Source organism: Hyperoodon ampullatus (genome assembly GCF_949752795.1).
Source record: "Hyperoodon ampullatus genome assembly, chromosome: 1".
NCBI lineage: Eukaryota > Metazoa > Chordata > Mammalia > Artiodactyla > Ziphiidae > Hyperoodon > Hyperoodon ampullatus.
The window spans coordinates 84,024,919-84,052,758 of record NC_136914.1 but is presented as its reverse complement, the minus strand read 5'-3'; the positions used below and the strand labels follow the sequence as shown (position 1 = coordinate 84,052,758).

The 27,840-nt window shown below is 36.2% G+C and overlaps 1 protein-coding gene across 1 annotated transcript in view; it reads right to left on the bottom strand.

The window, feature by feature from the left end:
• Positions 1-27,840, bottom strand: part of NSUN7 (NOP2/Sun RNA methyltransferase family member 7) — a gene marked incomplete at its 3' end in the record, with an annotated part of 63,548 nt that overhangs the window by 16,547 nt on the left and 19,161 nt on the right. Inside the window, exons 4-9 of the mRNA XM_079714247.1 lie at positions 20,015-20,167; positions 19,265-19,448; positions 17,903-18,113; positions 10,942-11,085; positions 4,904-5,005; positions 3,021-3,138 (exon numbers count right to left, since the gene is read on the bottom strand). Coding sequence (XP_079570373.1) covers positions 3,021-3,138; positions 4,904-5,005; positions 10,942-11,085; positions 17,903-18,113; positions 19,265-19,448; positions 20,015-20,167 — 912 coding nt within the window. The remainder of the gene's footprint in view (positions 1-3,020; positions 3,139-4,903; positions 5,006-10,941; positions 11,086-17,902; positions 18,114-19,264; positions 19,449-20,014; positions 20,168-27,840) is intronic.

Here is a 27,840-nt window from a genome sequence, read left to right as displayed (position 1 = left end):
ATATAGATGCAAAAATCTTCAAAACAAGATATTAGCAAACAAAATCCAACAATACGTAAAAAGGATAACACACCATGATCAAGCTATAATCATTCCAGGGTAGCAAGGACAGCTCAAGATACGCAATCAATCATTGTGATACACCACGTTAACAAAAGGAAAGACAAAAACCACATGATCATCTCAATAGACAGAAAAAGCATTTGACAAAATTCAACACCCATTGTTTTTTTTGTGTGTGTGTGTGGTACGCGGGCCTCTCACTGTTGTGGCCTCTCCCGTTGTGGAGCACAGGCTCCAGACGCACAGGCTCAGCGGCCATAGCTCACGGGCCTAGCCACTCAGCAGCATGTGGGATCTTCCCGGACCGGGGCACGAACCCGTGTCCCCTGCCTTGGCAGGTGGACTCTCAACCACTGCACCACCAGGGAAGCCCCTCAACACCCATTCTTGATAAAAACTGTCACAGAAGTGGGTATAGGGGGAACATATTTCAACATAATAAAAGCCATTTATGACAAACCCACAGCCAACATAATACTCAACGGTGAAAAGCTGAATGCCTTCCCACTAAATTCAGGAACAAGACAAGGATGCCCAGTTTCACCACTTCTACTCAACATAGTATTGGAAGTCCTAGCCCCAATAATCAGATAAGAAAAAGAAATGAAAGGTATCCAAATTGGAAGGGAAGAGGTAAAACTGTCACTATTTGGAGATGACATGATACTCTATATAGAGAACCCTAAAGTCTCCACACAAAAACTATAAGAATAAATGAATTCAGCAAGGTAGTAGGATACAAGATTAATAAACAGAAACTTGTTGCATTTCTTTACACTAACAATGCAATTTCAGAAAGTAAAAAAAAAATCCTGTTTAAAACTGCATCAAAAAAATACCTAGGAATAAACTCAATCAAGGCAGTAAACACCTATATGCTGAAGACTATAAAACTTTGATAAAGGAACTGAAGATGATTCAAAGAAATGGAAAGATATCCCATGCACTTGGATTGGAAGAATTAATATTTTTAAAATGGCCATACTACTCAAAGCAATCTACAGATTTAATGCAATCCTTATCAAAACACCCATGACATTTTTCACAGAGCTAAAACAAATAATCCTAAAACGTATATGGAACCACAAAAGGCCCAGAATTATCAAAGCAATCCTGAGGGAAAAGAACAAAGCAGGAGGCATAACCCTCCAGACTTCACACTATACTACAAAGTTACAGTAATCAAAACAGTGTGCTGTTGGCACAAAAACAGACATATAGTTCAGTGGAACAGAACAGACAGCCCAGAAATAAACCCACAAACCTATGATCAATTAATCTTTGACAAAACAGGCAAGAATATACAATGGAGAAAAGACAGTCTGTCTTGAAGACTTGTTGATGAGGTATTGGGAAAGCTGGACAGCTACCTGTAAATCAATGAAATTACAACACTCTCTCACACCATACACAAAAATAAACTCAAAATGGTTTAAAGACCTAAATATAAGATTTGACACCATAAAACTCCTAGAAGAGAACATAGGCAAAACATTCTCTGACAGAAATTGTAGCAGTATTTTCTTAGATCAGTCTCCCAAGGCAATAGAAATAAAAACAAAAATAAACAAATGGGACCTAATCAAACTTACAAACTTTTGCACAGCAAGGGAAACCATTAAAAAAATGAAAAGACAACCTAAGGAATGGGAGAAAATATTTGCAAACAATGCAACCAACAAGGACTTAATTTCCAAAATATACAAACAGCTCATACAACTTAACAACAAAAAAACAAACAACCCAATCGAAAAACTGGCAGAAGACCTTAATAGACATTTCTCCAAAGAAGACATACAGATGGCCAGTAGGCACATGAAAAGATGATCAATGTTGTTAATTATTACAGAAATGCAAGTCAAAACCACAATGAAGCATCACCTCACACTGGTCAGAATGGCTGTCATCAAAAAGTCTACACATAATAAATGCTAGAGAGGGTGTGGAGATGTTCCTCTATTTTTGCCATATTACATTCTTAGAACCTTATCCCTGACAGACAAATCAAGAGTCATCCACACTAACGATTTTGGTCATATACCTGCAATAATTCTCTTTGCCACTAGATGGGAGATTTAGTTAATGCTGTGTTGAGAAGATGGCAGAAAAAAGGTGGGCTGTTAGCTACCAACAAGAATTACTAAATAAGGAAGCAAAGTAAGAAGGGAAATACGGATGTGGTTAACAAACATGTCCACCTGTGAACTGGCAAAGGAAAAATATCAAATTAAAAGGAGAGAGCAAACCATATACATATTAAGATGCTACTATAAGAATTACAGGAAAAGTTCAGAACAGGAGAAATAAGTAAAAAATAGGAGACATTTTTAAATACCTTATTAATTGTCACAGTCTTGAAGAACTAATTGGTATCATATAGTAATCTTAAATATACTCCTTATCTTGACATCCAGAGTTTGGATGGAGTATTACTGTTTTTCTTCTCTGCCCCTAGTTTATTATAGCATTTTACCCAGAAGCTACTATGGTTTTTCAAGCTATTCTTATCTTAGTCCCTGTGGGTGCCAAAGGCTAAATGGGTCTAAGAAACACATGTTTTCAGATAATAAACATCCAATTTTCTCTCTATTTTCTAAGGTTATTTTATACTCTTACTTTTCTTCTACTGAAGCACAGATGTATCTAAAACTCAGGGTATAAAGTTTATACTCAATTTATCCAGAAATCAATCAAGTCAAAGCCCAAATGCCTTTAGCCTTATTTAACAATAACAACAAAAACAAGAATCTTTTAGTGTACAAGAGAATGCACATGCCAAGCCATTGTAAAGGCTTTACAGAATCTACTTTAAAGTTGTAAGAAGTTAGGCTATTTGGTCATATTAAAGTCTAATAAAAAGGAACTGAAACGTCTTCTACTTCTAACTCAGAAAATCAAAATTTTTCACTTTCAAAAACATCTGGTTGAAGTGTTCAGAAGGATTCTTCCTTTCTTACCTGTAAGATTGTACTTTAGTCCCATGGTCTTGAAATTCCAGTGCTTTCTTCACAACAGCTTCATTTTCTTCTGGATAAACTGAACATGTGCAGTAAACAACTGCTTGAGCTCTAGTAACTACATTTAAAGAAGATGGAATTAATATAATGACCCCATTAACAATCCTAAACAAATCTGTTATGTTTTCAAACGTCTGTCTGTACTAATACCACATGGTTTTGATGGGAATTATTTCTATAGATGCTTGCATGGCTCCCCTTTAAAGCATGTATTAGTAATGTAGTCTGTGGCCAATAAATAAAGTAAATCTAACTGGATTGTATGGAAATCTAATCAATGTGACCAACCTAATTACAAACACAAACAAATAAATACTGCAGATTACCATAAGCTTGACACTCCCAGCTGTTCTTCCACAAGCCATATCACGTAACTAGTTAAAAGGACTCTAGAAACAGACAGACTTAGACGTGAATCCCAATTCTATAACTTACTGAGTATGAACCTGGGAAAATTACTTAACTCTCCAATTCTTCAACTGTAAAATGAGGTAATCTTACTACCTGCAACTTGCTCACTTATTCACACTTACTGAGCACCTACTATGTGCTAGGCAGTGTTCTCACCATTCAATATACACACACAAAAATCCCTGCCCCAGGGAGCTTATTTTCTATGTTTCATTGACATAAGACATAAATAAATAAGAAAATTAGGGAATTCCCTGGTGGTCCAGTGGTTAGGACTCAGTGGTCTCACTGCCAGAGGCCCAGGTTCGATCCCTGGTTGGGGAACTAAGATCCTGCACGCCAAGCAGTGGCACAGCCCAAGTAAAAAAAAAAATACACACACACACACACACACACACATATATATAGCATTAGGAAGTGACAAATGCTATAGAGCAAATCAAAGCAGATACGGAGGACAGTTAGTTTCAAAAGATTATCCTGTAACTTTAAATAGAGTAATCAGAGAAAGAAGTTGAAAAATGCATTATTTATCAACTTCCTCATCTTCCAATCAACTCATTTCATAGATCATATACATACTATCATATTCAAATTAATATTTTTAATAACATCAATTAAAGGGGCAGAACTCCTCTGTGTTTTCTATTTTGCCTTATTTCTACTTTACGTATGTTATATCTTTATATATTAAATCATCTATACCCTATACTTACCTTTGAGCCTTTGGAGGTCAGGATTTATCCACACTCATATCCCTAACAACCAGCTTAATATCTGACCCAGAGTAGGCATTTGATAAACATGCACTGAATTAATTAAAGTTTATATAATTTCTCAGAGACTTCTAGATTTCCATATCTATGTGTAGAAGGGCATTGGTACTCAAAATCTAAATGGTACTCAAAATCTAAATGCAGTGATTGAAGCAATAATACAAATACTTAAAGAGCCTTGTTACTCAGACTTAAAGAGATCTAGGCTTTATCTGTAATTGCATCTCTCTGTTCTCTTTTTAGTACTAAGAGAAGTAAGAGTTTGATTAAAATTGGGATTATAGAAGAGTTAGGGGCAGGCACAATGACAACAGAAAAATTACATCGAGTAAGAAACCAAAGAAAAGAAATAAAGAAGATGAAACTATACAACAATGGATGTATGTAATTATTTTACTTCAGCATTAAAGAAAACTGTAAATTATTGTTGCTAACCTATGTTTAAAATGATAGTAAGGCATATATTTTTGAGAATTAAATTGGTAAAAATAAATATTTTGTTATTTGAAGGAACTGAGTGTTCTGAAAAATTCACTTATGGTTCACACATCATTGCCTGAATATAATAGATAAATGAAGTATTAATGTTTCTAAGATTTACAACATATTTTCAGATTACACTGATAACAAACTTACATTTCATTGCATGTGTTAGCTGTTCATATTGTTGTTGAGCAAGAACATGAAGTTTATCTTCTGATGGGCCTCCTTGAGAGAAATCTTTAAGTAAACCTGTATCTAAAAGGAAATAAATGCTTTTAAATATATCACTATTAGATGTTTTTCATATATTGCTATTATCACATTATTTAATATTTTAATCATTTTCCCTATTAATGACAGTTTTCATGAAAATATTTATTAAAAAGAAATAGGCAGGGGACTTCCCTGGTGGCACAGTGGTTAAGAATCCACCTGCCAATGCAAGGGACACGGGTTCAAGCCCTGGTCTGGGAAGATCCCACATGCCACAGAGCAACTAAGCCCATGCACCACAACTACTGAGCCTGTGCTCTGGAGCCCGCGAGCCACAACTACTAAAGCCTGCATGCCACAACTACTGAAGCCTACATGCCTAGAGCCCATGCTCTGCAACAAGAGATGCCACTGCAATGAGAAGCCCGTGCACTGCAATGAAGAACAGCCCCCGCTCGCTGCAACTGGAGAAAGCCCGCACACAGCAAAGAAGACCCAGCCAAAAATAAATTAATAAAAATAAATTAAAATTTTTAAATAAATAAATAAATAGGCAGTATTATAAAAATACTGACTTAAAAACTGAATTGATAAAGGTAATTTTGCTTAGTTTTAATATTATTTTTCCTTTTTTCTGCAAGTTCTTATGATATAGTCATCCAACCAGCCAAAATAAGTCATTTAGGTATAAAAAACAGAATACAGTCAGTCTGGGTACTAACAGAGGGAAAAAAGATTTATTTTCCAAGGTAGAAACTGATGGGCTATAGTCAGATCTGAGTAAGAAAGAACACAAAAGGATACAGTTAAAAACATTAACTTACTGAAAGAAATTTAGGAAGAAAAAATTAGAGGGCCCGTGTGCAGCAACGAAGACCCAATGCAGCCAAAAATAAATAAATAAAATTAATAGAAAGAAAGAAAGAAAGAAAGAAAGAAAGAAAGAGAAAGAAATTCTTAGAGTAATTCTTTAAATTTCTGAAACTATTATTTTTTTTTTTTTTTTTTTTTGCGGTACGCGGGCCTCTCACTGTTCTGGCCTCTCCCGTTGCAGAGCACAGGTTCCGGACGCGCAGGCTCAGCGGCCATGGCTCATGGGCCTAGCCGCTCTGCAGCATGTGGGATCTTCCTGGACCGGGGCACGAACCTGGGTCCCCTGTATCGGCAGGTGGACTCTCAACCACTGCGCCACCAGGGAAGCCCCTGAAACTACTTTTAACATATTTCTTGATAATATTAACTAGGATATATTGAATACTACTCTATATAGATTATCTTATTCAACAACCCCTTGAAGCATTATTATCCTTTTAACATTGAAAAAACTGTTCAAGCATACATTAAACAACTTGTCTAAGGTCACATAGCTACTAGTTGAGAGCCAGGTTCTAGCTTGGCAATCTGACCAACCTTCTAACCCCTGTTTTATTCTGCCTCTCAGTAACTCCCTGCAGTATGAAAACCAATTATTTATACCATATATTTGGCTATTCCCCACTCCAGTAATATCACTAAAGCTTAATTAAACTCCATTTCTTCCCAATTTAGTTTTACACTTTACATTTTTCTCTTTCATCACTTTTTTTTTTTTTTTTGCGGTATGTGGGCCTCGCGCTGTTGTGGCCTCTCCCGTTGCGGAGCACAGGCTCCGGATGCACAGGCCCAGCGGCCATGGCTCACGGGCCCAGCCGCTCCGCGGCATGTGGGATCTTCCCGGACCGGGGCACGAACCCGTGTCCCCCGCATCGGCAGGCGGGCTCTCAACCACTGCGCCACCAGGGAAGCCCTCTTTCATCACTTTTTAAAGGACTATTTATCCATTATTATACTCTAAAACCGTATCAGCTTACCTTTTCACCCCATTTTAAAATAATTCCAAGTTGTTAGCAGAGATCGACTTCATACATTCCTCAAATATGATAACTTTTATGATAAACATTCTAAAATTGGTTGTAATGTTTTCCAATGTTAAATTGTTTTTCAAACTAATTCATGATTTCTCACGAATCTAAGTCTTTTGGATTCATCCCCACTAAATTTATGACTAATATTTCTACCATAACCACTAGGTCAGCAGTTCCTTATTTGCTCTGGCTATTACCTCATCAAAGTACAGTTTCCTTCAAAACCCTCTTTTCCAGGTTTTCCAAAGACCACTTCTTGGCTTATCCGGCCACCTCTTCAAGGATTTCAAAGTATTACCAATATCTAGGAAACTTTTTACTTTCCCTCTTTTTGTCATTTGTAGTTACCTTTGTGCTTCACCCACACCCCAGCCTCTAAATGATTTTTACCTATGGTTTATTTTGTTCTGCATTCCCACTTCAAGATGACCCAGGATAAGGCCAGAGTCTCACAATAGTTCTAAGCTCTAGTTCTCTTAACTGGAATGCTTATTGTAGGTGCAGCTATTTCGTCCCCTCTTCTTTCAAAATCTAATTCTTCTTTGATCATTTCCCATAGTTAGTGTGGGAATTTTCTCAGTCTACCATACTCCCATCTGAGTTGGTTAGTCTTGGAAAGAAATTTTCTGTAGCAAGACAGAATTCCACATAGTTCAGTATAAGCCCAGTTAAAAATTGTGTGGTATAGTGCAGGGGTCCCCGGCCCCCAGCCACGGACCAGTAGTGGTCCATGGCCTGTTAGGAACTGGGCCACACACAGCAGGAGGTGAGCAGTGGGTGAGAGAGTGAAGCTTCATCTGTATTTACAGCCTCTCCCCATCACTCACATTACCGCCTGAGCTCCACCTCCTGTCAGATCAGGGGCAGCATTAGATTCTCATCGGAACGTGAACCCTACTGTGAACTGCACATGCGAGGGATCTAGGTTGCGTGGTCCTTATGAGAATCTAATGCCTGATGATCTGAGGTGGAGCTGAGGCAGTGATGCTAGCGCTGGGGAGCGGCTGCAAATACAGATTATCATTAGCAGAGAGGTTTGACTGCACAGAGACCATAATAAATCAATTGCTTGCAGACTCATCAAATCCCTATCAGTTATACAGATTGCCAACAAACACATGAAAGAATGCTCAACATCATTAATCATTAGAGAAATGCAAATCAAAACTACAATGAGATATCATCTCACACCAGTCAGAATGGCCATCATCAAAAAATCTACAAACAATAAATGCTGGAGAGGGTGTGGAGAAAAGGGAACCCTCTTGCACTGTTGGTGGGAATGTAAATTGATACAGCCACTATGGAGAACAGTATGGAGGTTCCTTAAAAAACTACAAATAGAACTATCATACTACCCAGCAATCCCACTACGGGGCATATATACCCTGAGAAAACCATCATTCAAAAAGAGTCATGTACCAAAATGTTCATTGCAGCTCTATTTACAATAGCCAGGACATGGAAGCAACCTAAGTGTCCATCAACAGATGAATGGATAAAGAAGATGTGGCACATATATACAATGGAATATTACTCAGCCATAAAAAGAAATGAAATTGAGTTATTTGTAGTGAGGTGGATGGACCTACAGTCTGTCATACAGAGTAAATTAAGTCAGAAAGAGAAAAACAAATACCATATGCTAACACATATATATGGAATCTAAGGGAAAAAAAAAAGGTCACGAAGAACCTAGAGGCAAGACGGGAATAAAGACATAGACCTACTAGAGAATGGACTTGAGGACACGGGGAGGGGGAAGGGTAAGCTGTGACAAAGGGAGAGAGTGGCATGGACATATATACACTACCAAACGTAAAACAGCTAGTGGGAAGCAGCCACATAGCACAGGGAGATCAGCTCAGTGCTTTGTGATCACCTAGAGGGGTGGGAGGGTGGGAGGGAGGGAGACGCAAGAGGGAAGAGATATGGGAACATATGTATATGTATAACTGATTCACTTTGTTATAAAGCAGAAACTAACACACCGTTGTAAAGCAATTATACTCCAATAAAGATGTTAAAAAAAAAATCCCTAGCAGTGAGTGGCAAGTGACAATTAAGCTGCATCTTATGGAGTAGACTGGACATAAGCAACACACTTTGGTTGTCACTGTCTCCCATCATCCCCCGATGGGACCATCTAGTTGCAGGAAAACAAGCTCAGGGCTCCCACTGATTCTGCATTATGGTGAGTTGTATAATTATTTCATTATATATTACAATGTAACAATAATAGAAATAAAGTGTACAATAAGGACTTCCCTAGTGGCGCAGTGGTTAAGAATCCGCCTGCTGGACTTCCCTGGTGGCAGAGTGGTTAAGAATCAGCCTGGCAATGCAGGGGACACGGGTTCGAGCCCTGGTCCGGGAAGATCTAAGCAACTAAGAGCAACTAAGCAACTAAGCAGAGCAACTAAGCCCGTGCATCACAACTACTGAACCTGCACTCTAGAGCCCATGAGTCAAAACTACTGAGTCCGTGTGCCACAACTACTGAAGCCTGCATGCCTTGAACCCATGCTCTGCAACAAGAGAAGCCACCGCAATGAGAAGCCCGCACACCACAACAAAGAGTAGCCCCTGCTCGCCACAACTAGAGAAAGCCCGTGCGCAGCAACGAAGACCCGACACAGCCAAAAATAAATAAATAAATTTTTAAAATTAAAAAAAAAAAGCGCACAAAAATGTAGTGTGCTTGAATCATCCCGAAACCATCCCCCCACCCCAACCACCGGTCCATGGAAAAACTGTCTTCTACGGAACCAGTCGCTGGTGCCAAAGAGGTTGGGGACCACTGGTATAGTGGAATTCTTTCTATAGTGTAGTATAGTGGAATGTGCTAACTAATCTGAATTTGAATCCCAGCTTTGAATCTAGCTACATGACCTCAGGCAACCTGCTAAATTTGTCTGAATCTTGGGGGGTTTTTTCCCCTTTATAAAAGAGAGATAATTAAATAAAACTATCCTCACAAAGTTATTGTGAATATTAAGTTATAATGCATGAACACTTCCTAGATATTGACTGGGGCATAGTTGCGCTCCATATATATTAGTTTCTTTCCCTCAATTACTTTTTCTTCATTTTAGATTCTGTCCTTGCTAGAAATAGAAAACAGTTACTCAACATATACTGAATGTTGGTGGAATGTCTTCATTGTTTAATATTCTAGTTAACCGTACCTATGCCTTTCACTATAAACAAGGAATTAGAGTAAGAAGCAATTTCAGTTAACATGCGGTGATTAAGAGCATGATTCAAAGGGCCAGAGTCAGAGCAGTAGTGTTTGAATCCAGGCTCTGACACTTACCAGTCAAAAGACTCTGAGAGGCTTCAACCTCTCTTGAGCCTCAGATTCCATATTTATAAAAGAGAAATAATGAGTAACCAATTCATTGAGTTCTTGTGAGGATTTGATAAAATAATCCAAGCAAAGTATTTAGTTCAGTGCCTTATACATAAGTGCTCAATAAATGTTAATGTTAAATAATATCTCTTAATTTATTAAAGAAGCAAATAAAATATTCTCAGAATATTTAATCTGAGATATTCGTATCATAAAACATACATACTAGGGGTTAAAGAAGTCTTGAGTTTGAAATAGTCTGATCATGATTTAATTGGGATCATCTTGAAGCACAGACTCTAGTCAGGCAGATCTAAATCTGAATCCTAGCTCTCTTACCAACTAGTTATGTGACTATAAAAATGAATGAATCTTTCTGAGTCTCAGTTTTTTTATCTATAAAATGCTGATAAATGTTAATGCCTATATTCTGAGCTCTGGTATATGCCAGAATAGCATACTGGCATCTGTTCTGATTGCCTACATCACTCTAATTATTGAACATTTTGAATATTCCCCTTGCCCGTATCTCACAGAACTGGTATAATAAAGATTAAATGAGGTAATGAATGTAAAATACTTTATCCATAATAAGTGCTATATATATGGTAGTGATTCATTAATCAGATGTATCTGATATGTCATCTTAATGATTTTAAATAATTTCATTTTAAAAATATTAAAATTTCAATCATTTAGAAATTAAAAATTAAAGCAAGTACCTTCATGCTCAGTTAAAATAAATTCTACTGGATTGCTAACACCCAGTCCTGAACAACGAGGTAGCAGCAGAATCACTTTAACTTTCTGTAACCTATGATCCTTTGATTCAAGGTTAATAAATGTCTCATGAAGTATTTCAATATCTGGGAGAAAAAACACAGAAAATGTATGTAAAAATATTAATTAAAAGTCTTAATGCAGTATGTAATTATATCTATTTATCATTGTTCATTTTTAAATCCTCAACCCCACAAAACGTCATTTTAATGCAGTCAGAAAAGAGGATTATTTTCTGATAACATCCTAAAGTTAATGCGTGAATTCTCTTAATAGAGTTTTCTCCTTTACTTGAGACAATGATTTTGAAGTTTAAATATCTTCTACATAAAATATAATTTAAATTTTCCATTCTGAACTTCAGATTCCATTTAAAGCAGTATGGTATAGTGGAGGGAAAAGGCTTTTAGAGGCAGAAATACCCAAGTTTGACTCCCAACTTCACTATTTCCTATCTGTGACTTAATCTCTGTAAGCCTCAATCTCCTTATTTGTAAAATGGGATAACAAAGCCTACACCTCATCTAATTATAGTGAAGATTGAGATAAAGTAGTTAGGCTTAGCATGGTGCCTAGTATACAGTAAGTGCTCAGTATTGGTTACTTCCCTTACCATTTTTTAACCCCTTTTATATTCTATTTTTCCCAGAAAAAAAAATTTTATTAGCATTTATATTTTCACTTAGCATTTTATAATTTTTATTTAGCCACAGTCTAAAGGTCCTCAGGGACCTTATAATTTAGTTTAAGAGTGCCTTCCCTCAGGTTATAACTATCTGTGACCCTATCTTAGGGCCACCCCTTCACTTCTGCAATGGCTCCCACTCCCCGCATCTGCTGAGGAGTCACTCTTGAAATTGCCCTACCCAACCCTTCTCTTGTCTGATCAATTCTTCCCTCTTTCTATTCTGTCTCTTTTGAAAAAAATTTTTTAATCAAGTGGGCCTTTTTCTTTTTTCCCCTATTTTTAACTTTTTGTTATAAAAGTTTAAACATATTATGTCAAAAGTAGACATAATATGTAATCAATTCTCAAGTACCCGTTATGGTGCTTCAACAATGAACCATTCATGCCCAATCTTGTTTCATCTATATCCACACCCACTTCCACGCCCCCATATTATTTTGAATCTATAAAATATTTCACCATGTATCTCTAAAAGATAAGAACCCCTTTAAAAATACAACCCCATACATTTTAAAAAGTAATTCCTTATTATCATCAAATAATAATGGCATACAGTCGTGGCTCAAATTTTCCAATAGTCTCACACTTGTCAAATTTTTTTTACAGTTTGTTTAAATCAGGATTTAGATAAGGTACATACATTGCAATTACTTGATGTCTTATTTTAAATTTCTTTTTGTTTATAGGTACCCTCTCCATTTTTTCTTATCATTTATTTCTTAATGAAACATTTTTTTTTGTACTACTAGAGTTTCCCACAGTCTGGATTTTGCTAATTACTTTCCTAAAGTGTAGTTTATTAGTAGCTGGATCTTTAGAGCTTAATTAGATTCAAGCTCTTTTTTTTTCTTGGTGGGTGGGGAGCATAAAACTACTTCACAAGTGGCGTCACATTCATCCATTAAATTGCCTTTATGGTACCAGCAAAGGGGTTGCAAAATAGTCATATTCTACTCCCGTCTTCCCTTTTTCATTTATCACCTGGAATGCTTCTAAAAGAAGAAACTTCCCTTCCTCTACTGCTTGGTTACCCAGTGGTCCCTATTCTCTCTGGTTAACTAGGTAAAAATTCAAAGGGGTAATAAACCTGGAACTGCTGGATCACAGGGCATGTATTTTTTCAATTTTAGTGACTAATACTAGTTTTCCAAAGTCACTGTACAAATTTACAGTCCAACCAACGGTGTTTGAGCATTCCTAATGCTCCTTACCTTGCCAGCACATGGTACTGCCATCTTTTTAATTTTAATCATTCTGTGGATATGTGGTGGTAAGTTGTGATTTGAACTGCATTTCCCTGATTACTAATGGGGTTAAGGTACTTTTACATAAGTTTTTTTGGTATTTGTATACCCTCTTTTGTGAAATGCCTGGTCATGTCTCTTGCACGTTTTCCAATTGGGCTTTTTTATTGTTAATTTGTAAGAATTCTTTGTACACTGTGGCAAAAAAAAACCTCTTCATCAGTTTATATATTCCCTCTCTACAGTTTGCCTTTGTACTCTCTTAATGCATAGAAGTCCTTAAATTTAAAAAAATTTTTACTGTAGTCCAATTTATCAATCTTTTCTTTTATGATGAGTGCTTTATGTGCCCTGTTTAAGAAATCTTTACCAACCCCAGTCAAGAAGTTTTCTCCTATAATACATTCTAGATTCTAGCTTTAGATGGTGTAGATGGTGTGAAGCAAGGGTCATTTTTTCCCAGCACCGTTTACTAAAAAGACCTTCTCTTCCTTAATATCCTGTAGCATCAAGAGGATTGAATTGAATCTATACAGATCAACTTGGAGAGGAAACATCTTTATGACATTTAGTATTTCAATTCATGAACATGGTCTGTTGTTTCCATTTATTTAGGTCTTCTTTCTTTCTTTCAATAATGTTCCATAAGTTTTATGAGATGTATTCCTAAATGTTTTATGTTTTTTTGTTCATTGTAAAAGGTATCTTCTTCATTTTCAAATTTTTGTTATTGGTGTATGGAAACTGAATTTGTATGCTGACCTTGTATCTAGCAACACTGCAAAAGTCATACGTGTAACTGATTCACTTTGCTGTACAGCAGAAATTAACACAACATTGTAAATCAACCATACCCCAATAAAAATTAATTTAAAAAAGGCATATGTGAAATCTATAGTTTATAGATTACTTTGTATTTTCCACATATATAATCATGTCACCTATAAATTAAAGACAATTTTATTTCTTCCTTTCCAATCTTTATATCTTCTGCTTCTTCTTTTCCTTCCTTACCGTACTGCCTATGATTCCCAGTACAATGTTGATTAGAAGTGGTGATGGCAGGCATGCTTATCTAATCCCTGATACCAGAAAGCTTTAAACATGCCATCAAGTATGATATTTGCTGTGTATATATATAATGAATGAATGTTAAACTTTATCAAATTTCTTTTCTGCATCTATTGAGATGACCATAAAATTATTCTCCTATTAACATGATAACATAAATTGATTTTTAAGAGTTAAACCAACTTTGTATTCCTAGAATCCAGCTTATTTATAATGTATTATTCTTATATATTTCTAAATACAGTTTGCTAATACTTATTTCAGCTAGCTAACACTTTTTACAAATGTGCTAATGAGTGGCACTAGCCTATAATTTTCCTTCCTTTAATATCCATTTCAAGTTTTTGATATTAAGGTTATAAATTAACTGGGAAGTAATCCTTCTTTTTCTATTCTCTGAAAGAGTATTATTTCTTCCTTAAAGGACTAAAGGTTTTTAAATTTTTTGCTTTGTGAGTGGGGAGATTTTCAATTATGAATTTAGTAGACATTTATATCCACTAATTTTAAGATCTTAATAGATACAAGAGTATTCAGATTTTCTATTTCTTCTTCTGTCAGTTTTGGTAAGTTGTGTTGTTCTAGGAATATGCCAATGTCATCTAAATGTTCAAGTTTGCTCATAGTATCTTTTTATTATGTTTTAAATGTCTCTAGGACCTGTAGTAATATCTCCTTGTCCATTACTGATAACTGAACTGTTTTATACACTTTTTTCTTGAAGAGCTGAATTAAATTAATATACTTTACCCATTTTTAAATTGTGATATATGTCTTATTATGGTTTACATATTCTAGATACAAGCCCCTTATTACATATGTGATTTGCAAATATTTTCTCCCATTCTGTGGGTTGTCTTTTTACTTTCTTGATAGTGACCTTTGAAGAACAAAAGTTTTTCATTTAGATGAAGTTCAATTTACCTTTTCTTTTGTTGTGCTTTTGGTGTTTAAACAACCACTGCCAAATTCAAAGCCACAAAGTTTTACCCCTGTGTTTTCTTCTAGAAGTTTTATAGTTTTACCTCTTATAATTAGGTCTTTGATCCATTTTGAGTTAATTTTTGTATATGATTTGAAGTAAGGGTCCAACTTCATTCTTTTGCACGTGGATATCCAGTTATCCCAGCACCATTTGTTGAAAAGACTATTCTTCCCTTGTTGAATGGTCTTGGCGCACTTGTCAAAAATCAATTGACCGTAAATGTAAGATTTTACTTCTGGATTCTCAATTCTATCCACTGATCTACATGTTTATCTTTATGCCAGTCTCACATTGTCTTGATTTCTAAAGCTGCGTAGTGAATTTTGAAATCAGGAAGTGTGAGTCCTAAAACTTTGTTGTTTTTCAAGACTGCTTTGGCTACTCCAGGTCCCTCGGATTTCCATGTGAATTTTAGGACACAATGTCCATTTCTGCAAAAAAGCCAGCTAGGGTTTTTATAGGGATTGCATTAAATCTGTATTTTTTTCATGGATTCTTTAGAATTTTCTATATACAGAGCATTTTACCTGCTGTTTCTAGATGATGTGGCTTTATATATGTTGAGACTATGTTATTATGTACATACTTCTTAGTACTGGTATATTTTCCTGATGACTTAAACATGCTATATTTCTAGTAAGTTTTCTTGACATAGCACTACTTTGTCTGTAGCTCTTTTTGTTAGTATGTTCACTGAATATCTTTTTCTGTCCTTCTAAGTTTTTTTTTTTAATATCCTTTTATGTAAGGGGTATCTCTTATAAATAGCATTTTAAAGTTGATCTTTAAAAATCCAGTATTGATGTTCTTTGTCTTGTAATTCAAGTATTAGTCATGCATATCTAATATGTTTACTTATTGATTTATAAATACATATTTTTTAAAGTTTAATCTACTTACTTCCTATTTGTCTTGCCTTTTATACATTACTATGGTGATTCCAATTCCATATTCCACCCCTCCCCCTTAGCTATTAGTTTTACATTCTTTTATTATTTGTTTATTGTTTGCCCCTGATATTATAACACATACCAATGACTTAATAATTTACTACTTTTATCATTTCTTAGACAAAGCAACGATGATAGAACACATTAATTCCATTTCCTTCTCTAAACTATGTGCCATTGTTGTAATGTATTTTAATTACATATAACACAAATATTGTTAGCTCCACAAGACATTAGTTTACAGTCCCACAAGACACTAGACTACAATTATTTAGATTTACCTATGTACTGACCTTTTCCATTGCTCTTCATTTCCTCCAGCATCTACAACCTTCTGTATGAGATAATATTCCTTCTACTCAAACAATAATCTTTAGTAAAGCCTTTATTGTATCTGCTGGTAACAAACTCACTCTCTTTTTCTGAGAGTGTCTTTACTTCAAAGGAAATTTTTGCTGAGTATAGAAATCTAGCCTGACATTTTATTTCTGCACTATGAAGATACTGTTTGTCTCTGGCCTCAGTTGTTTCTGTTGAAAGTTAATGTTTAGTTTTACTGCTATCTCATCGAAGGTAATATGTATTATTTCCCTGGCTGCTTTGAATATTGTTCTTTGTCTTTGGTTTTCAGCAATTATGCTATGATGTGCCTACTATGTTTTTTACACATTTATTTTTATTGGAGTTCATAGGGCTTCTTGAATCTGTGACTTTAATCAATTTTTAAAAACTCCCAGTCCGAATTTCACATATTGTTTCTTCCCAGTTCCTTTTCTCCTTTCTGGGTTCCCAATCACAACATACCTGAGATCACTGGATCACTGAATCTCATGTGTATTTTATGGTCTCTTCCATATTAGTCATCCTTTTGTCTCCTGATGCTTCAGTCTGGATAGTTTCTTCTAACTGGTCAGTTCACTTATTCCTTCTTTTAGTTTTAACCTACTGTTAACTCTATCTGTTTATTTCTTAATTTCACATATTGTGTTTTTCAATTCTAGAATTTTCTTCTGAGTTTTTTAAAAATTATAGTTTCCAGTTCTCTGCTGAAATTCTGCAGTTTGTCATTTAGTCTCTTCAGCATATTAATCATAGTTAAAGTCCACATCTGATACCTCCAATACCTGGACCTTTTGTGGGTTTGCTTCTATTGCAGTATTTTTCTCTTTATTTCACTCACATCTTTCTTCTATTTTGTCTGATTTTTTTTTTTTGAGTGCCAGACACAGCATTTGAAAAAAAATAGGAGATAATATGAGATCCAGGATGATGTTACTTTCTTCCAGAGAGAATTTACTCTTGCCTCTGGCAATCCCAGATCACCTTAATCCAATTGGGAATTGAGATGACTGGAATTTGGGCTTCAATTCATCAGAGGACTGATCACTACCCAGGGTATACTTCTGTGCTCCAATGAAATCCTGGGTATTTACCAGTCTACCTCTCCATGTCAAGGCCTGAATTCTACTTATCATCTCGCTGACCCTGTGAATCTATCAAAAGATTCTTTTAGTTTTTCAGCTTCACTGAACCTATAATGAAATGTTATCTTTTGTCACAGCATGATCCAATGGAAAAATTCTTTAAAACAAAGAAGCTTAAGGACTTAGCATCTGGACCTAGATATTAACTTTGTCCCTTAAGAACTCCTGTGATTGTGTTCTTATTTATTAAAAGATGACAATTTCTACCACTTACTTTAATTATTGTTTGAAACTCAAATTATGCAGTAGTTAAATGTCAAGCAATATACCAAAGTGCCAATATATTCATTAATTTAAACTGCAGTTGTTTAACCAATATTAAGCAACAAGAACAGCCTGATATAATACAGATTAGTGGGGGTTTTAGGAGTATAGTCCATATATAGAGTTTTATATTACGAGAGATAACAAATTCAAATATTTTTAACATTTCTAAATCTTACAGAACATTACCACCAAACAAATAAATATTTGTACATACTTTTACATCCCATTTTTGTGAAAAGGTTCTTCAGGTCAGGATCCTTAGCTTGTGATTGTAATCCACACACAAATATTTTTGAGGTATTATTATTTGTTAAGACTGACATATGGGCAACTGTGTACCACGAACCTGTATTGACCATTAAGATATCATCATCCATATTTAATAAAGCCTTTACAGAATGGACAGCGAGACTTCGAGATTTGTCCTACAAGATAATGAATGGTACAATTAGAATTTCGAAGGGTTTGACTAGAAGCATGTACTGACTTCTTTTTGCCTTAGGTAAAACAAAGTATTGGCAGAAATTCTGAAGAGGTACCTAACGCATTCAAGTTTAAAAGATCTTAACATATGTTAAAATATAAACTTAACAAAGATAACTGATATAAACTGATTTAAAACAATACCCTAACTTTGTTTAGCCTAAATTATGACTGTTATCATTTAACTTTTATACAGTGATAAGGCAATGCCAAAATCCCCAAAATGTGATTAACAGATTACTGATGTCCTGCCTTAGCTCCCATTCTTAAGCCTTCATGAAAATGCACCCATTTGCTACTGCCATTCTTTCTTCCCCGTTACACTGTCATCTAAATGGCTGCTAGCTCACATAGATTAAAAGTAAGATGGTTGACAAGCTTATAAAAGGGGGATGGAGAGATGAGTTTCTGCAACTGATCTCAGTGCTCAATAAGGTGTCACAACAAAATAAGGCCAAGAGACTCTGCCCAAGAATGCAGGTACTATGAAGGGATAAACCTTACAAAACTTAGGTGAATCTGAGGCAAGAATTGAAATCTAAGGACATAAAAATTAATTTAACCTGATTTCTTTTAATTTTTCATTCTACTGAAACCACCTTATACCTCACATTCTCTTCCTGCATTGACAGCCATTTATATATACACATCTTACAAATCAAAGCTGTAGGAATATAGTAAAGAGGTAATGGGAAAGTATTACACATTGCATTTTCAAATGCAGGATGGCACTAACATCTTCCCCAGAAATGGAAAGAAGAAAAGGAATCATTGTGCCTTCTCTTGAATCCTCCCTTGGGAGAGAAAAACATAGCCTTTTAGCTGTAGGCAATAAGTTTCCCCATCTATGGTGTGTAGGAAGAATATGTTCTTTACAATATGCCCACTTCACATGGGGCAAAGATGCCAAAGTATAAAACAAAAACGGACTGTAGGGGTATTAATTTTATTCAAGGTGAAAATTAGGCCTTATAAACCTCCTTGATAACCTATACAAAATATAACCAATTTGTTAGGTTTTATTTTTAAGTGGAGGAATTCTCTGGGTGAGCAGGATTACTGAGAATCACAATGAAAGTAAGTGTTAGTTTACCTGAAATACAAGTTTATAATCTTTGAAAAGATCTATGTTTAGAAGATCACTTTTAAGATGAGATGGAAAAATTAAGACATCATAGCAATGTTGATCCACAGCAAAGACTTTATTATCAATATGCAACACAGATTCGACTTTATTATAGCCTTTTTTCTTCAAACTATGATAAACTTCTTCAGGGCTGTAAATATATAACATTAGGTTTTAATTACAAATATAATACATCAAAAGTGTATTTAACACTAAAATCTTTTTCCTACAATAAATAAAAATATCACTGCATATATTGCATCTAATGGAATTTATAATTTTAGCCAACAATAAGTTGAAAAACAGAGACAAAAAAGTTAACACATTTATGTAATTACTTTCGGTAATCTGGTGATAAAATCCTGAACTAAACTATGATTCCCCAATCACTCCCCCCAGATGAGCCCCCCAACCATTAAAAAGGTAATATTTCTTATCACATTATTTTTTTTTTTTTTTTTTTTTGCGGTACGCGGGCCCCTCACTGCTGTGGCCTCTCCCGTTGCGGAGCACAGGCTCCGGACGCGCAGGCTCAGTGGCCATGGCTCACGGGCCCAGCCGCTCCGCGGCATGTGGGATCCTCCCGGACCAGGGCACGAACCCGTGTCCCCTGCATCGGCAGGCGGACTCCCAACCACTGCGCCACCAGGGAAGCCCCTTATCACATTATTTTGAAAGGCAAGTGACTTAAATAAAGAATTTGATTAGAAATCTTACCTGATTTTACATGTATTTATCCAAGCATAAAGTGGCAAAGTTGAGGCCCTTAGTTCCTGGTTCCTAACTGTTTCTGGAAGAATGTGGTAAATTGAAAGGGCATCATGTTTGATTCGACATCTTGCCAAGGCCGCAGCCAATTTTGTCTTAAAACTAGAAACAGAAAATCCATTCTTGGTAAGTACTGCATTGAAGACAAGACTATCAATTTTCCACTAGAAACATTAACAATTAGATTTAGAATTTTAACAAATACTTCTATAATTCTATTTCAAATTTTTGAAGTCTAAAATTAAAATTTGCCATATTTAAAAATGGAAATCCAATAATCCTGCTTCGTTTTTTCAGTTTTTGATGTCTCTGTATAGCTGTGTATCTCCTCAAATATTTTCTTTTTTTTAATTAATTAATGTATTTATTTATGGCCGCGTTGGGTCTTCGTTGCTGCATGCGGGCTTTCTCTAGTTGTGGTGAGTGGGGGCTACTCTTCGTTGTGGTGTGTGGGCTTCTCATTGTCATGGCGTCTCTTGTTGCAGAGCACGGGCTCTAGGCGTGTGGGCTTCAGTAGTTGTGGCACACGGGCTCAGTAGTTGTGGCTCGCGGGCTCTAGAGCACAGGCTCAGTAGTCGTGGCACACAGGCTTAGTTGCTCCGCAGCATGTGGAATCTTCCCAGATCAGGGCTCGAACCCGTGTCCCCTGCATTGGCAGGCGAATTCTTAACCACTGCGCCACCAGGGAAGTCCTCCTCAAATATTTAAAATGATTGCTGGCTGAGAGACAAATTTTATGTAGTGAAAAAGGTGTAGGATTTAGATTCAGACAAACTTGAAGTTAAATTCAGGCTCTGTCACTTACTAGCTGTGCGACCTTAGGTGTGATACTGAATCTCTCATCAGCCTCAGTTTTCTCATCTGTAAAATGTGATCAGCTCACCTTGCAATTAATGTGGTGATTAATATCATGTGTGTAAAATACTTAGCACAGTGCCTAGCACATGGCAGGCACTCATTATAGGTCAGTTATTATTATCAGAGATGGCAACAGTGTACTCTTGATAAGATTAAGGAACTTTCATGAATCTGTATCCAGTCCTTCCCAGTTCTGACTATTCCATACCTCAAAATTCCCAATAACAGAAAAGAAAAACAAGAACTGGTTAGCATAACCATGAAGACCCAATGATTTTTTTTAAAGTCATAGCCCAAATTTTTAATAAATGAGAAGACAGGACTTACTCTTGACTTATATTCATAGCGTTTTCACAATAGGAATCTAACTGAATAATAAACCTCAAGGATAACCTTGAATGAGAAATGAGGAAGAGATGCCACAAAAAGTCAAGTTCCTTGAGAGTGGTGTATGTGGCTGCAGAAAGCTTAATAAGATAGAGATAGAGACAGAGAGCGAGAGCAGGGGGTGGGGGGGAGAGAGGGAGGGAGGGAGGGAAACAGGGAGAGAGGATGAGAACACAGGGGCACTTTGGGTGGGGCGAGAGGGAAGGGTTATCAAACATTAAGCCTTCTGGGGCTATCATAGAATTAGATTTGTGGGAACTTCCCTGGTGGCACAGTGGATAAGACTCCGTGCTGCCAATGCAGGGGGCCCAGGTTCAATGTCTGGTCAGGGAACTAGATCCTACATGCATGCCACAACTAAGAGTTCGCATGCCACAACTAAGGAGTCTGTGTGCTGCAACTAAGACCCAGTGCAACTGAATAAATAAATTTAATTTAATTTAAAAAAAGAATTAGATTTGTGTAGTGCTATGTCCTAATGTCATAGAACTACAGCAAGGGACATTAAAAATAATTATATATTAATGCACATCGAAGAATAAATTAATATAAAGGGGATGAGTTACTGTTCTATATTATACACTGAGATGTTTCTGAGAACAGACTATTTTTGACTAAACAGTCCTTCCAAATACCTACGTAGTTCGAATTTACCATAATAAATGCTACTGACAATTATTCATTCATTAAATATAAAGACCAGAGATATGAAGCCTAGAAAAATGTATGTGTTGTGTATATACAGGGAGTATAGGGAGAAAAGATTTTCCAAAACCCAGATAGCAAACATTTTGGACTGTGAATTTTAATATAATTTAATAATATAAAAAGTAACTTGAAGTATATGTACAGTTATAAAGATTCTTATATAAACATACAGTATCAGATTGAGGACAAAGACCAAATCCAAATGCTATTAGGATAACCAGATATAACACTTCCATAAATAAAATATCCTGTGATTACTAAAAAAACTTCCATAGCTTTAAGGTAGACTGCAGTGATGAAAATGGAAGCAAAAACAGCCTTTCCCAACATTCTTGATCCAGAACTCCATCTCCTGCTACAATTTGTGTTATGGCAGAGAGTTGCTTAATTATCTTTTTATCAGCATCCCTGTTATACATGTAGCCAGAACTTTCTTTCTATATGTTAAATTGTAGTTATATAATTCCTAAGCTTAAATCTTAAATGAACCCATTAACCCATTAACCCATTACAGGCCAGAATCCAAACTCTTTATCATGACACACAAGGATATTAATAATTTAACCTGAACCAACTCTTCCTTTCTCAATTCTCACCACTCACATCCATAAATCTACCTCTAGTCACACACTGAGCTATTTACCACTCTTGCTTACATGCCACATCCATTCCCCTCTTTCTCTACTTTGCTGTTCCTCTGTCTCTCCAGCCAGTATGGTTTGGACTCTGCAATCAGATTACCTGGGTTCAGGTTCTGGTTCCACTAATTACTAGCTATGTGACTCTAGACAAGTTAGTTAGCTTCTCTAAGCTCTAGGAATTAAGAAGTAGTATCTAACTTATAGAATGGTTGCAAAGATACTTTTTTTTTTTTTTTTTTTTTTTAGGATGATGCTGGCTGTGGGTTTGTCATATATGGCCTTTATTATGTTGAGGAAAGTTCCCTCTATGCCTACTTTCTGCAGGGTTTTTATCATAAATGGGTGTTGAATTTTGTCGAAAGCTTTCTCTGCATCTATTGAGATGATCATATGGTTTTTCTCCTTCAATTTGTTAATATGGTGTATCATGTTGATTGATTCGCGTATATTGAAGAATCCTTGCATTCCTGGAATAAACCCCACTTGATCATGGTGTATGATCCTTTTAATGTGCTGTTGGATTCTGTTTGCTAGTATTTTGTTGAGGATTTTTGCATCTATGTTCATCAGTGATATTGGCCTGTAGTTTTCTTTCTTTGTGACATCCTTGTCTGGTTTTGGTATCAAGGTGATGGTGGCCTCGTAGAATGAGTTTGGGAGTGTTCCTCCCTCTGCTATATTTTGGAAGAGTTTGAGAAGCATAGGTGTTAGATCTTCTCTAAATGCTTGATAGAATTCGCCTGTGAAGCCATCTGGTCCTGGGCTTTTGTTTGTTGGAAGATTTTTTATCACAGTTTCAATTTCAGTGCTTGTGATTGGTCTGTTCATATTTTCTATTTCTTCCTGATTCAGTCTTGGCAGGTTGTGCATTTCTAAGAATTTGTCCATTTCTTCCAGGTTATCCATTTTATTGGCATAGAGTTGCTTGTAGTAATCTCTCATGATCTTTTGTATTTCTGCAGTGTCAGTTGTTACTTCTCCTTTTTCATTTCTAATTCTATTGATTTGAGTCTTCTCCCTTTTTTTCTTGATGAGTCTGGCTAATGGTTTATCAATTTTGTTTATCTTCTCAAAGAACCAGCTTTTAGTTTTATTGATCTTTGCTATCGTTTCCTTCATTTCTTTTTCATTTATTTCTGATCTGATTTTTATGATTTCTTTCCTTCTGCTAACTTTGGGATGTTTTTGTTCTTCTTTCTCTAATTGCTTTAGGTGCAAGGTTAGGTTGTTTATTCGAGATGTTTCCTGTTTCTTAAGGTGGGATTGTATTGCTATAAACTTCCCTCTTAGAACTGCTTTTGCTGCATCCCATACGTTTTGGGTCGTCGTGTCTCCATTGTCATTTGTTTCTAGGTATTTTTTAATTTCCTCTTTGATTTCTTCAGTGATCACTTCGTTATTAAGTAGTGTATTGTTTAGCCTCCATGTGTTTGTATTTTTTACAGCTCTTTTCCTGTAATTGATATCTAGTCTCATAGCATTGTGGTCAGAAAAGATACTTGATACAATTTCAATTTTCTTAAATTTACCAAGGCTTGATTTGTGACCCAAGATATGATCTATCCTGGAGAATGTTCCATGAGCACTTGAGAAAAGTGTGTATTCTGTTGTTTTTGGATGGAATGTCCTATAAATATCAATTAAGTCCATCTTGTTTAATGTATCATTTAAAGCTTGTGTTTCCTTATTTATTTTCATTTTGGATGATCTGTCCATTGGTGAAAGTGGGGTGTTAAAGTCCCCTACTATGATTGTGTTACTGTCGATTTCTCCTTTTATGGCTGTTAGTATTTGCCTTATGTATTGAGGTGCTCGCAAAGATACTTTTGAATGTATTTAAAGTTAAGTTATTCAAGAAATGATAATGATTAATATGCTTATTCTTTTTTTTTTTTTTTTTTTTGGCTGCATCAGGTCTTAGTTGAGGCACACGGGACCTGCATTAAGGCATGCGGGATCTTTCATTGCGGCACGTGGGCTTCTCTCTAGTTGTGGCGTGCGGGTTTTCTCTTCTCTAGTTGTGGCGTGTGAGCTCCAGAGTGTGTGGGCTCTTTAGTTGTGGCGTGTGGGCTTAGTTGCCCCACGGCACGTGGGATCTTAGCTCCCCAACCAGGGATCGAACCCGTGTCCCCTGCAGTGGAAGGTGGATTCTTTACCATTGGACCACCAGGGAAGTCCAATATGCTTATTCTTTTATTACTAGTATTAATCAAGTACTGTTATCAGACCTGAGCTATAAAGATTAAAAGATAGTTTCTACCCTTAAGTAATTTACAATTAGGTGGTAAAACAGACATATAAACAAATAATTATAGCTCAACATGGCTAATGTTATAAGATACATAAATAAAGAAGAGAGTAAATGTATTGGAAGAACAAAATCAGCCTAAAGGGACTTCCAAGAGGAGAAACTTGAACTATTAAAGGAGGAGCAAGAATTTTCCAGACCACAAGAAAAGACATACAGACAGAGGGCAGAGTACCGTAAAAAATGGAGATGTTAAACAGCAAAGCATATTTACAGAGCAATGTTTCCATTTAGAGCAGAAACCTACAGGTTTCTATTCTAAGCACCACTTCCCTCTGGGAATAGAAACTTGCCCTCTTCTGAAAAATGTTCCTCTCCTCCCTCCATTCATATAATTTTCTTGGGAGGTGTTCCTAACTGACTCTGTCTCCTTGACTACAGTTGATTGGGAGAGGGTGAGCACTTGACCCAAACCAGAGTCAAGTGAATTTTTGTGTGTAGCAACTGAGAGTCAAGCCAGTCTTTCTAGTTTTTGTGCTGTGTACGATATAAAGCTCCTGAGTAGTCAGCAGCCAAGTTTCCCATTCTATGAACAGAAAAAAAGATCCAAGAATGAAGGTAAAGCACACAAAGAGGCAGAGACTAGAGTCGAAGAGAGTCCTGATAATACTTGAGCCACAGGATTTAGTTAGTAGAAGCACAGCCACATCAATGTCTTTCCTGCAAGTCTCATTGTTCAATTCTTCCGTGTGATACCTTATAGTAAAATTTCTCTTTTGTCTAATCTAGTTTGAGTTGGAGTCCTGTGTGTTGTCAAAAAAGAATCCTACCTAATACAAAAAAGGTTTTACTCCTTTTTGGCTTCAAATTTTCAGAAATTTTAACTAACAATGAACAAAATATTTCAAGTTTTTTGTTGTTGTTGTTGGTTTGTTTTGCTTTTTGTTTTTGTTTTGTTTTGTTTTGGCCACACCACATGGCTTGTGGAATCTTAGTTCCCTGACCAGGGACTGAACCCAGGCCCTCCGCAGTGAAAGTGCCGAGTCCTAACCACTGGGCTGCCAGGGAATTCCCAAAATATCTCAAGTTTTGGAGTGCCATTAGTAATGCCTAACACAAAAGAATTATGGTTCTCTTTAAATATAAATTGAATATTTTCTTAATGCCAAAGGATAATCTTCAATGAACTGCTTGAATCTCCCATACAAATATAAAATCAGACATCATACTGACAACTGTTTCAGAATATTCACTAAGTAAGTGAAATGGGCTAAGAGTTTCCAAAGAAGGGGTGGAGAGAATATGAGACACAAAAACCCATGAACAAGTGTTTAGGGAGCGTTTCAGCAAATGAGAAATCCTGGAGCATTATGTGAATGAGAAAACTGAGGAATAGAAGAAAAGGGATATATCCAAGCAAATGTGATTTATCCCCAAAATCCATGGTTGGTTATAACATTCATAAATCATTCAATGTGAATTACCTTACCACATTAATAGAATAAAGGAGAAAAAAATGATCATTTCAGATGCTCATCCCAAAACTCTGATCTCTGTTTTCTTAATTTAGTAAGACTACAGTTTCCCTCTTGAGATCCTCCTTCCTGCACTGCAGTTGGAAAGTACCTGTAGGCATATAGCCAGGACTATTCTAGGGCTCACCTCATTTGTTTTCATTCTCTCAAGGATCAAAATTCTGTGCTGCTTTTTGTCTAATGTCCAAAATATTTGCCTCATATATTTTGTCCATCTAGTTGTTTACAAGAGGAATATAGTTTGATCCTAGATACTCTGTCATGACTATATAATCACTTTTTTAAAATATCACTTTACCTGCCACGTGGAACAGATTGTGAAAAAGTAAGAGTTACAGGCAGAGAAGGAGGACTACTGTTGCAGTAGTCCAAGTGACACATTATAGTGGCTTGGATTTGGACAGTAGGAGTGGAAATGGAAACAAGTAGACACACTCAGCATGTTTTCCAATTGGAGTTACAGAACTTGATGTATTAGGTGTGGTATGGGCACCGGGGAGGGGAGGAAAGAGGAATCAAGGATGATATCTAAGAAGCTGGTGGTGCCTTAATTGTAATGGGGAAGGTTTCAGGACAGTTTTGGGTGGTTTGGGAGGATGGACTACTAAGTTTTTCCTCTCCTTCTGCCTCTCTACTCTTTCACTGCCCATTCTCCAATTCTGCCTCACCAAAGCCCAACAAATTATTTGGCAGAATCAGATTCTTGGGCTAGTGTAAGGCAGCGGGGGGAGTAAGAAAGGAAGAAGCTGTGGTCTCCTTTTATTTAACCCAGTCACATAGTATTTAAAATATGGTTGCATTTTGTACAAGGAATGAGTTCTTAAAGACCTTGCATATGTCAATAATAGGTGTCATCTTGGATTATATCTCTAAACCTACGAACAAATGAAGAAAAAGATACAAGTTGGACTAATAAGAACCTGCTGTATAAAAAAATAAATAAAAGAAAATTTTAAAAAAAAGATACAAGTTGGTAGAGTGATAAAACACAAGGATCTCTGGAAGAGACAATAACAACAAAGATCAAACACAATTTTCATAAGGAGGAAATAATTCTCATTCAATTTCTTGCTAAATAATTACTTCTATCACCTCTTAAAATTAGTCTTCGTCTTCTTGGTAGAAACATAACTAAAGTATACTTCAAGCTTACAATGATTCTATTTCCCTGGGGACAACAGTGCCCAGCCCCAAGCCACAGATGATCTACAGAGGTTGGCCACTACCATTCTGTCTCAGTTCAGAATTCTGCTCCACTGGCTATGGGGGATTGGCCCAGGGGAATGCACCTGACCTACACGGAGCCAATCAAATTCCCAGGGGAGGGATTATAATTTAGAATTGGGGTTAGAGACAATAAGTTAGTCTAAGTGAAGAAACTAACATACAACTGTAACA